At 48.0% G+C, this 12,430-nt stretch overlaps 1 protein-coding gene across 1 annotated transcript in view; it reads left to right on the forward strand.

Annotated features, from left to right (window-relative positions):
- The window catches only part of BPIFB6 (BPI fold containing family B member 6), a 14,139-nt gene extending 6,421 nt beyond the window's left edge, over positions 1-7,718 (forward strand). The window contains exons 8-15 of the mRNA XM_011378264.1: positions 1,421-1,597; positions 2,776-2,829; positions 3,197-3,370; positions 4,103-4,170; positions 5,615-5,660; positions 6,474-6,537; positions 6,951-7,027; positions 7,686-7,718. Of these exons, the coding sequence (XP_011376566.1) occupies positions 1,421-1,597; positions 2,776-2,829; positions 3,197-3,370; positions 4,103-4,170; positions 5,615-5,660; positions 6,474-6,537; positions 6,951-7,027; positions 7,686-7,718 (693 nt within the window). The remainder of the gene's footprint in view (positions 1-1,420; positions 1,598-2,775; positions 2,830-3,196; positions 3,371-4,102; positions 4,171-5,614; positions 5,661-6,473; positions 6,538-6,950; positions 7,028-7,685) is intronic.
- Positions 7,719-12,430: the final 4,712 nt, after the last annotated feature.

Below are 12,430 nucleotides of genomic sequence, written 5' to 3' on the forward strand. Positions count from 1 at the left end.
GATGATGATACCTCTTCTCTTTGCCAAGAGCATCTGCAGCCTCCATCATCTTGGGGTCCACAAGGCTCCTGAGTATGGGAGAGAGGAAAGCCCAATGGCTAGAAATGAAGAATATAGGTTCATGTGCCCAGCAGTGTGGCCTGGGACAAGTCCCTTCACTCCTCCGAGCCTCAGTTTGCTCATCTGTAAAACAGAACTGATAATCCTGACACTGCCAGTGTGTGGTGAGAACTGAGTTGTGACAACCCTTGGTGAACTCTCAAGCTTTGTGCCTGCAGAGTGATGGGAGGAGGCATGATTTTCCAGGTCAGGTACCATTGCCTCCATTCTACAGATGAAATTACTGAAGCCCAGAGATGCTAAGTAATTTGCCTTGGGTCAAACAGAGGGCCAATGTTCCTGGCACCCAGGCCAAGGTCAGGTAGAAGCTAGCTGGTGCCAGGTTCTCTGGGTTGCCCCAGGTTTGGCACCTCTCTGAGTGGAACCTCTCTCTGCACAGATGCCATGCCTATAGGCCAGATGGGCACTGTTAAGTATGTCCTGACATCCATACCAACTACCACAGCCAACTACATCCAAGTGGATTTCAGTGTAAGCACCAGGGGGTGGTCACCAGGGGCCTAAGGCCTCAGGGTCTCTGGCCTGAGTGGTGGAGGCTGTCTAGGGCTATGGATTGGGTAGGGGAGCAGGGCGGGGGGTGGGGCTCAAACCCTTGCAGACTAGGCCCACATTGAGAGTTTTCCCCGACGTTGGGGCCCTCTCCTTTCTGCACCCAACTTGAACTCTGAGTCTCTGAGCTGATTTCCAGGACTGCCAACTCTCAAGGCTGTTTGCTTCTCCCAATAAGTGGCTCACCCAGTTACACCCTACCATTGTACAAATGGGAATACTGAGGCCTGAGGAGGTAAGGCTTGGCTAGGGTCACAGTGGCTAGGGTCCCACTGTGAGCTGGTGGCAGAGTTGAGTCCTCACCCAGGTCTCCAGAGCCCCAGGTGACTAGGTAAGATGCATCTTCCAGGAATGGGAAGAAAAATCTCATGAAGTTATCTCCATGCAAAGCCTTCCTACAGTATGGTTCTTACAGGCCCCATATTATGTTCTACTTACCTGAGAAAGAGAAAACACATTCTGTATAAATGTGGGCTCAACCAGCCAGAGTCAGATTAACCGAGGTTACTTAAGCAGTCGTAGGAGGAACCATCAGTGGTTTAGTGACTGATTTCCTTATCTTCTTGGGCCTCAGTCTACCCATTTGCACCTTAGGAGCATTGAGCCACTGTAGCCTGCTCTGGCTCTAACATCTGATGACTTGCTGTCTTAGGGCTGGTTTGAGTGCCATTAGTTCGGAAGACTGAGACTCATTCCCCAGCCACTGTCTTTCATGGCCAAGGCCGAGTGTCTCTCTTCTACTGTCCCACAGCCTGTGGTGCAGCAGCCAAAGGGCAATACCATCAAGCTTGCTGATACCGGGGAGGCCCACGAGTTCCCTGACGACTATGCTGAAGGCTCCTCACAGCTGCTGCTCTCAGCCGCCTTCCTCACAGCAGAGCTTGCCCTTCTGCAGAAGTCATTTGATGTGAACATCCAGGATAAGATGGTGAGCTGTCCAGGGCCATCCCCCTGTCATCTGCCTCTGCCCCCTTTAATAACAGTCCCTGCCTGGTGTGTCCATTCTGAGAATTATCCTGGAGTTGTGGGCAACACTAGAACTGGAAGATGCTGAGATTGATATATGTTTCTATTATTAGTTTACCTCACCATCTACCATCTCTCTGTTCTTGTAACCACCAGCTCCACCATCTATTCACTTGTCCATACAACCAGCTATTTATTCATCTACCTACAACTTTCATGCATTTCATGCATTGGTCAACCATTTATCTTCCTTTTATCCAATCATCACACACCCATCCTTCTACCTCACTTCTATGTATTCATGCCTTAAGCTCTATCCTTCCAGCTAGCATCCATCCATTCATTCATATCATCCACACAACATCTAGATCATGACCTGATACTACTGAATGAGTGAATCTATGTATCTTCCATTTATCACCCAAACACCCATGTATCTACCTAACTCTCCATTATCCATCCTTCTACTCTTCTACTCATCCATCCTACTATCTATCCAATCCATCCATCCATCCATCCATCCATCCATCCATCCATCCATCCATCCATCCAGCCAGCCACATTGATCCATTCATTCATTCGTCCATTCACCCACTATCCATCCATGTACCTTCCCATCCATCCTCACACCCATTAATCCATCCATCATCCATTGTTTCACCATTTATCATACAATTCTACCATCTTCCCATTGACCTATCATTTCATGTATCATTCTTTTCATTATTACCTACCCATCCACCTGCTAATCTATCATTCATTTTCCTACATAAACACTCATCCCAGCCACCCAGCTACCCAGCCACTTGCCCACTCATCTGTTTATCCATTCCCCCATCCATCTATCTATCCATGAATTCCACTTACCCCCCTCACCCATTACACCCACTCATTCCCATCTATCTCCCCACTTTTCATCCAAAAACATTTTCTCAGCATTTGACCTTGTACTAGGAGCTATGGGCATTGGAATGTGTGAGCCACACTCTGGGCTACCCAGAAGTTTATTATTTACTTAATCACAGAGTGACAGTGTTTTGATGAAGAGAACCTCAGAAGGCACACCTTATCTCCATAAGGTGATGTTAGGAGGGGTCAGGGAAGGCTTCAGTAATCCTAACCTTGACTTTCATTTTGTAGATTGGTGAGCTGCCCCCACAAACCACTAATACATTGGCAGGCTTCATCCCTAAAGTGAGTGCCCTGAGTACCCATGATTACTATGTCCTGCTCTGCCCTGTTTTACAGTCAAAGGATAAGGGACTTGGGAGGCAGCTTTTCAATACCACATCTCCTTTGTCCAATGTAGAATCATCCCACATTCTCCATGAAGTACCCTTTGGGTCCAGCATAGAAACAGCTCAGCATTTGTGCATTGTAATTTTTATGTCCAATACAGAAATAGTCAGATTGTCTGTTTTGTTCCTTTTATTTCCTGATAGACATATCTCAGCCTTTGCATGTTGTACTTCTTGTGCCCAAGGTAGAATCACCTATTTCATGATGGACTTCTGGTTTCGACTGAAGCCACCAGTCTGAGGGAGTTTCCTGGTTTCTGTAGGTTGCTGAGGCCTATCCCAAGTCAAAGCCCTTGATGACCCAGATCAGGATAAACAAGCCCTCCAAGGTGACCATGAAGGCAGGCAAGAGCCTCCTGCACTTCCATGGCACACTGGAGATGTTTGCTGCTCAGCGGCGGGGCAAGGCTCCTGCGTCTCTCTTTCTCTTGGAAGCTGTGAGTAGAATCTGTTCTCCATTTAGGCCTAACCTCTTGAAATGTGGGATTTTAGTTGGTAGTCAAGTAATGGATTGAAGGGTTCTTAGTTAATCTCAATTGTCCTAACCTCCCAGACATTGTCACCTAATGTCTGATCCTTAGCTCTGACATTGAACCTTTGAATGGCTAGAAAGATCAACAAACTGAGGGTCAATAGTTTAGTCCTTCCTTTTCCTAACCTCCCTCCTTTGCTCCCTCTCTCCTTCCCTCCCACCCTCAAACATTCATCAGCATCTATAAGGACAGCAAAGGGCTTAACCAGGGGACTATGGAAACCTAGAGAGATCCCAAAGTCAGTTTGAAGAAATCAAAGAGGACTTCTCTGAGGAGGTGATGCCTCCTCTTCCAGGGAAGGGTTGATGTTGGGGAGGCTAGTGATGGAGAGTACTCCAGGCAGAGGTTACAGGGTGTGCAAAGGCCGGGAGCAATAACATGGTGTGTGCAGAAATCTATAGACCTGCCAGGTATTTTTGAGGGTGCCATCCTGGGCCAGGTACAGGGATGGATGAAGAGCCTGGGCTGGGGGCATGAGGAGACCCCCTAGGTTCAGTTTCTGAAGGTATGATGGACAGAGAGGAGACCTCTGTTGTCTTGGCAGTGGTGATGGTACTGGGAAGATGGTAAAGACTCTGGTTTTACCAGCCCTGATTGGGGGTGCCTATTGCCTTCTCCCTACTTCCCTCATGCTAGCACTTCAACCTGAAAATTCAGTACTCAGTGCGTGAGGACCGGCTGCAGATGACTACCTCTCTGGACAGGTAGGAGTCTGCTGCCCACACTGGCATCCCTGCACCCCTGCATGGACATTACCAGTACCATTTGTTCTCCTGCTCCAAGGTTTCTCCCTGATCCATCCAACACAGTCTACACTATTAGGCTGCTATGATTACTATTCCTGCTCTAGAATCCTCAACAGATTTCATTGTCTGCATGATCTTTTGTCAAATCTTAGCCTGGCATTGAAGGCCCTTTTCAAATTCTCCCACACTGCTCCTACTATTCCACTAGGGTCTTGCACAGTGAGTCTAATCGTGCGCCCATGAGCCTTTTTTCATGTAATAGGCTTTTGCCCATGCTGTCCAAATGCCACCTATCAGTCAGCACCCAGCTCAGATGATATCCCCTTCAGGCAGCTTTCCCTTATGCTAATAACAGCTAATAGTTATAGAGCTCTGCCTGTATGCGAGACACTGGCTACCTACATTATATTCATCATCCCACTTCAACATCCTAGCTTTACCTTCAGTTACTCATTTTTGCATTTGCCTTAATCTTTGATCCGATTTGTATTAGGCCAGGATCCTTTCAGTTGCAAGAGACGGTTTCAACTTTAACTGACTTAAGCCCCAAAGGAAATCTTTTGGCTCATATAATTAAAATTCTAGAAGCAGACTTGCTTTCAGGCATGGCTAGACCTAGGTACACAAATAAAGTCCTCAAGAATCTGTCTCCATCCTGCCTTGGCTCTTGCTGTCCACTTCGTTGGCTAGATTCTCAAGCAGCCTCTTCCCAGGTGGTGTCAAAGTGACCCCAACAACAAGAGAGGCCTTTTGTCCAATGGTTCTAATAAAATTACCAAGGCTGCTTCTCATTGGTCTACCACGGATCATATGACCAACCCTAAGTTAATCACAATCTCTTAAGAGATAGAATGTTCTGATTGGTCAGGCCTGGGTCATGTGCTCACCCTGGGGGCTCTGGGTTCATCTGAATGCCTTGGAATGAGAGCAGAAAATGGAGGGTCCATTACTGGAATAAGAATAGATGTTGGGAAGATAAAGCCACCAGATGACCATCACATGGCCTGTTCTGGTGCCAACATGGATTAGTGCCTACTGGAGACTGTGCAGGGAATTGGGCTGGGTAAGGGATTCTAACTCTGTCCTGCAAGCATCTGGGACTAACTTTTTGGGCTACAAATATCTGCATACCTGGCCTTGGACAGGAGCAATATACTGGGGGTCCCAGAGGGAAAAGTCTGGACCAGTAGAGGAGGCAGTGGTTTGAGCTGTGGGAAACAGAATGGGCTATAATGAAAGATGGTGAGTGCCCCATCAAAGGTAGCATGCAAGCAGAAACTTATGAATACCTGGTTAGAAAGCATCAAGGAGGGGTTGGGGTGTTTGAGATCCTCTTTCTCCAGGACCAGGAGCAGCGGCTCTGACCACCCTCATCCTTTTTTTTTGTCTCCTCCTCTCACAGATTACTGAGCCTGTCCCGGAAGTCCTCATCAATTGGTGCCTTTGATGTAAGTGCTTCTGTCTGGTCTGGTAAGATTGGGCCTATTCTCTCTTGGGACTGCTGGAAAAAACCCTGAAATGGAGGTAGAGTAAATAGAGCAGGTCATTGTGGGATCTGGGGCTCTTGACTTGCTATGCGACCTTAGGAAAGTCACTTAGCCTCTCTGAGTCCCTGTTTCCTTTTCTGGATAGAATCTAGACATCTCCTTGGATTGACTTTCAAACATTGTCTTGTATAGCAGCAGCCTGAGCTGGCTTGGTTGACCCAGCTGTCATTTTTATTAGTCTCTGTAGCCTCAAAGCCCAATACAGAACCTGATGCAATAGGTGTTAACAACAACAACAACAACAACAGCAGCAGCAGCAACAGCAACCACACTTACTGAGCACTTACTCTGTGTTATGTGCTTTAGTCAAACTCATTGAACCCTCACGGAAACCCTGTGAGTAGGTGTTGTTATATTCCATTTTCACAGATGGGAAAACTGAGGTACAGAGAGGTAGTGAATTAAAGCCACTGAGTTTTGTGTAGGAGCAGCAGTGGGTTCCACAAACCACCCAATATCTCCTCAATTCCTCCATGCCTGTGCCATGACCCAAGACCCACATGTCACCCAAACAGGGACTAAGCAGAGGTGAAGAGCATTAATCTACAGTCAGACAGGGTTAAGCCTCGTTTTTATGCTAGCTGAATGATTTGATGTCTCTAATATTTATTCTTGTGGTCCCAAGATTCATTTAGAGTGAAGGCTAAAAAAAATCTAGTGAATTGAATTGAATGATGGGATGTGGGTATTTTCTCTCTTTCTCTCTTCCTGCAGGAGAAGGAACTGACTGGCTTTATCACTGATTTTCTCCAAGAAGCCTACATCCCAGCTGTCAATGGTAAGGTTGCCAAACAGGTTTTGATTTTGCTAGTGCCAGGATGCGCTCTAAACAGGAAGGGATGCCACTTGGGCGGTCTCAAAGCCCCTTCACTAACTCCAGTAGGGAAAAGCTGAAAAGGAGTGAATGGTTATTGATGAATCCTTGAGATTAATGTAGTCTTAATGTTACCTCTCTGAGGATAAAGGCCCCTGCCACAATTTGGGACCCTTGATCCCACACCATGAGTCATATCTTGACCCAGACCTGGGATATATATACATGGTGATTTGGCCTATGCTCTCTATGCCTGGGCAGCTGGCAGACATCACGAATCAATCACTGCACTTTTCCCCACTGTTCTGCTTCAGGCAGCCACTCCTTAATCAATTGCAGAGCAGGCAGACTAAAATGACTCTTACTGTATTTCCCAGATGTGCTCCAAGTTGGGCTCCCGCTTCCAGACTTTCTGGACATGAATTATAACCTGGCAGAGCTGAACATAGTAGAGGTGAGGAAAGGAGCTGGGAAAGGCCATGTTAGTCATCACTTTTGGCCAATGAGTGATGAGCAAAAGCCTGCCTCTCTCAGCCTGAAGGGAGTAGGGCTGAGGAGGGCACTGGCCATCAGTACAATCCTGCCAATCCCTTGAGCAATGTCCCACCCCTCAAAACCCATACTCCTTCTTCTTGGCCAGGGGCTCCCCAGAGGGAAACATGAATTCTGCTACTCTTTTTCCCTGCCACCTTGGACAAATTACTTTATCTTTCTCTATGCCTCTATTTTTCTATGCTGAAAATGGGGATGATACTATGGGTATCCATCTCAGAGAGCTGTTGTGATGATTTATTGAGATAATTCACTTAAATGCATTCAGTTAGTGCTCAGTAAATATTAGCTTTACATTGCATGCCGAGGCTTGTGCTAGAGTATTAAATGTGCATTTTGCTCATTCGATCGCTCTACTCTGGGAGGTAGAGGTAGTGCTTGTTTCCACTTGATTGTTGAGAAAATTGAGGCTCAGCGAGGTGAAGGGTCACCGGTGAATCTAGTTCACTCTCTGTTCTTAAATACTATGCTGCCTTCCATTTCTGGCCACAACCCTGGTTCATCCCATCCTGTGCCTGAGTGGCTCCCCCACTTACATCTGGTCCTTCGCCTCCTGCCAGAATGCCCTGGTGCTGGACTTGAAGCTGGGCTGACCAGGGCAGGATTTGCCTGCCAGCTGCCTGCATGCTGCCAGCTGGCTGCACCCCATGGAAGAGCCTCTGACTGGAGCTGGGTGGACTGGGCCCCCTAACACCGCTGGCTGATTCCTTTGACAAGGAGTGAGCAGGGCAAGCCTGGGCTGGGGTCTTGGCAATAAAAAAGACAAAGGCCCCCACAAACAACTAATGTTTCGACCTCATTATTTGTAGTAAATTAATGTGTGGCTTTTTTTCCCTTTCGGTGGGTTTTGGGGTCTAAGATCAGCTTGGGGTCAGAGAAAAGCTGGTCACAGCCTTGGGGGCAAGCTTGAGCATATATTGAGTACCTGCTGAATGCTATGCTCGGGGCTTGACTTGTACCAGCTCATTTAATACACACAATAATCCTGTGTGGGGAGGGCAACCTTCCCATTCCCACTTTATAGGTGAGGAAATTAAGGCACAGCAAAGTCAACTCTCAGTTTAGCAAGTGGCAAAACTCTTCTCACCCCACCTTAGCTGCTTGCCCCCAAATCTTGGTAACTTAAGGATGGCCCTATTCATAGGGAGATTGTAGAAAGCCCAGTGTGCTCCCAGGAGTCCTTCCTGTGTCACCTCCTTTAATCCTCACAACAGTTGAGGGAGATGAGGACTGTCCCCAATTCACTGATGCAGAGACTGAGGCTCAGGGAAGTGGGACAACTGGCCCAAGACCACCTGGTAAGTCAGGAGGCAGAGATGGGTTTGGAATTCTGGAGCCAGCCTGCCTTCGTCCCAATCCTAGCTCTGCCGCCTCCCTGGTGCATGCCCTGGGTGAGTCACTTCACTCTCTGAGCCTCAGTTTCCTCACCTATAAAATGAGAATGATAATAGTACCAAAATCTGCAGGGCTGTCACGAGGCACAATGCCCAGCACACAGTAAATGCTCAATAAATATTAGCCACAGGCATGTGCGCAGTGGAGTCGGGAGTAGGAAGTTAACTGTGCAACACCATGTGCCGGCATGTGCACTTTTGAGCAGCTATCAGAGTATAAACAGCCTGTGAATCAGGGCAACCTGGATGTCTGTGCAGACATGCTGTCCAATTGTGGAGGTTCATGTGTGAAAAGATCTCTAGTGTCCATTCATGTTTCCGGTGTCTGTGGGCTCCCATGTTCACTCATACGTCATCTGAGCTGAGGATGTTTCCATGTCTCAGAGATGACATTCATGTAAGGATCAGCTCTCAAAATTTGTCACATCTGCCCCATCTCCTCTCCTGGGGTCGATACTGATACTATTCTTTAAATTGACTCCTTTTACAAGTAAATGTATGTTTATACATTTAACTATAATATAGTTAAAATACATTTTAAAGTAAGTGTATTCTATACAGTCCTGAAAATCAGTATCATTTGCTAAAATGTAATAATAATAATAATAATAATAATAATAATAATAACTTTGAAAAAGAAATGTACATCAGAGGCCTCTATGATCAGTTGGTACTCCAGCCCTGGAAATTATTGGAGTGGCAGCCATATGTTAGGGATCCATGTCTGGGCATATATAGGTGTCTGTGGGTGCTATGGTGTGGCCAGAGGCCTGGTCAGGAGGCCAGTGCTCCCAGAGCCCACAGTGCCCTGGCAGGTCGGCACTATCACAGCCTGGCTCAAGCCTATGCTGCAGAAGAAGGAGGACCTGCCCTTGCCTTGGCCCGGATGCCAGGACCATCCCCTTGTCCCTCACTGTTGGGCCTAATTCCATCACCCATCATTTTCCTGGCTCTGGGACAATGGCAGCTTTGAGACAAGCCTGGCAAATACAGACGCCTAGGTAATCCATGGGTGGCTGATACCCAACCCAGGCATGTCAGAGCCACCCACGTCTCTCCCTCTATCCTGCCTGTGGATGTTCACACAGCACACTCGTGGCCACCTAAAGCCCCTTTAACACCCTCCCCAAGCCCAGTGCACGGGTGGGGAAACCAAGGCACAAAGCTATAAGAGTCAGGAGTCCAGGGTTCTCACCTTGGTGCAACCAGGGACACATTGTGTGGCCTTGGACAGAACATAGTTCCTCTCTGAACTTCAGTTTTCCCATCTGTAAAAATAAGAGTCAATTACCTCAGATTTACCCTGGGCAGAACATGGGGGCTGGTCTGGCAAGGGAAGCCCTGCACTGTGACTCCACCCCCTGGGGAGGCAATCATGATGGTTCTGTGCCTGTGGGCACTGCTCATCTTCCAAGATTCTCCCAAGCCTAGATGAAGAAGTGGCAGCTCTGAGAGATGAAGTGACCTGCCCAAGGACACACACCTATGTGGAGCTAGGACTTGAACCTTGTCTGACTGAGTCCAAGTCTCCTCCTTGCTCCTTCACACCACACTCAGCAGTGGGGTGCATCATCCTCCTTTAAAGAAACTGAGAGCCAGACAAGTATATGACTGACTCAAGGTCACAGAGCAAAGAAGGAGCAGAGCCAAGTCTTTGATCCTGGGCCCACAGCTATCGACCCCCAGGGGCCTGCCAAGTAGCCCACACCTGGAAAGATGAAGATGGCACAATGTTCCCAGCACCTGTGTCCACACCAGCCACCAGCCACTAGCCACCCTACTTCTTCCTTTCTAGCTCAGGTACCTCTAGAAAGGTCTCCCAGGGATCTCTGAATTTCTCTGGTACTCTTGGCACCCCTCCTTCGATGCCTGAAAGTCCATTCCCAGGATACCTGTCCTCATAGCCAGACCAGTCAGGTGAGGGTAGGCATCTTTAATATCAGTCCATTTTGCAGATGGGAAAACTGCAGCTCTGTGAGGTAAGTCACTCAATAGTGAGTAACAGAGTTGGGATTTAAACCTGGGAATTCCAGCTCTATAGCCTTCGTTCTCAGAGCTAACGCCCAGAGATAGTTCTCCTCATCAAGTCCCTCCCCTGCTCTCATCCCTTCCTTGGCTCCCCAACATCGTCACCAGGAATCTCAAAAGGGCTGCACATCGGTTGTCCAGGAGGCTAGAGCAGCTAACTAGGGCAGTTCCCAGGCCCTCTATCCTTGACCTGTTGAGTCAGGGATGCAAAGATGCATTTTTTTTATGAATCCTTTCCCATGGGCAGGCCTGATCCTTGACTTAGCTTCAGTGTCTGAGGGGGCTTGCAGGTGCCTGGGGAGCTGGTGAGAATCAGAGTCCCCTCTGGGGTGGGGTCTGGAAGGAATTGGGGAAGATAAAGCAGGTCAGAAACTAGGTAGCATCTTCCTCCCTTCCCAGAGGTTAGGCTGGGCAGTGGTTAAGATGACGAATGTTAGAGTCAGATGGCCTGGCTGGACCCCTGTGTGACCTTAGACCAGTGGCTTCCCCTTGCAGAGTTGTGGCTCCCCAAGCATAAGATGAGGACATAATGACAGTGCTAACTTCATGGGCCTTTGTGGTGACTATACAGATTCACACGTGTCAGTGCCTTATAGGCAGTAAGTGCTCAATAAATACTAAGTGCTAATTTTCCTTCCTCCTCCCTCAAACAAACGCCTTAAAAATATTGGTGATACCCAGTGCTGGCAAGGATGTGGAGCAGCAGTGACTCTCCAGGCCACTGGCACCGTCTCAAAGGCAGAGCCACTTTAGAGAGCCCCAGCAGTATCTGGGAACGCTGAGCCTGTGTACACACTACTATGATCCAGCACCCCTGCTTCTGGCTAGTTACCCCAGAGAAATGGAAAACAAAAACGTTTGTCCATAGAAAAACTCGACAAGAATATTCATAGCAGCTTTATTCATCATAGCCAACAACCGGAAAGCTCAGGTGCCTCTAGACAGGAGCACGGATAACAAACTGTGGTGTGCTTACGTAATGGAGTGGTAAACAGCAAAGAACAAATCATTGCCTCCCACATGTGAGTGAATTTCATAGACACTGAGTGTGAGGGAAGCTGCACACAGAACACCACACATGTGCCATTCCATTTCTATGACCCTCAAGAACATCCACTGTGTGAGAAGTCAGGATGATGGTTACTCTTGGGGGAAAATGACTTGGAGGGGACACCAGGGGGCTTCTGGAGTACTGGGTTTGTGAAAGTACATCGAGCTGTACACTTGTGATCTGGTCTTCTCTGTATGTGCTTTACATTTCAATAAAAAGTTTATTTTAAAAAAAAGTAGAGTGTGGTCCAAGAACCTGACTCAGTTTCTAAAGCCATCAAGATGGACGTTGCATTGTTAGGGGTTCTGAGGTGATGAGGTAAGCGAGGCAAATACCGTCCTTCCTTCCCATCTCATCAGGCAAGGGCTAAGGGTCACATGCAGGAGACAGACCCACAAAGAGACAGAAACACGGTTCTAGGCTGGCATGTCACAGACTCTGGGAGAGGAAATCCGAGGGAGTGGTGAGATCGCAGCGAGTTTGGGGGTCCGGAGGGCTTCTTAGAGGAGGGGATGCATGAGCCAGTACCTGCAGAAGAATTGTAGATAAAAGCCAAAGTCTGTAAGTCTGTACAGTAACCTGCAGGGCCCATTGATTCCTCGGCCCATGTCTCCCACTGCCCTCCACCACATGGGCCTCCCTAGAGTTCCTGGACACGTCACCTCAAGGCCTTTGCACTTCCCTCTGCCTGGCCTTACTCTTCCCCCAGATATCCACCTGGTCCACTCTCTCTCCTTCTGCTCCAATGAGGCCTCTGCTGACCACCATGTTAAAAACTGCACCCCCCCAGCACACTCATTTATTTCTGTCATCAGCCTCTGACGTACTGTAT

The sequence above is a fragment of the Pteropus vampyrus genome, unplaced genomic scaffold, assembly GCF_000151845.1.
Source record: "Pteropus vampyrus isolate Shadow unplaced genomic scaffold, Pvam_2.0 Scaffold336, whole genome shotgun sequence".
Taxonomy (NCBI): Eukaryota; Metazoa; Chordata; class Mammalia; order Chiroptera; family Pteropodidae; genus Pteropus; species Pteropus vampyrus.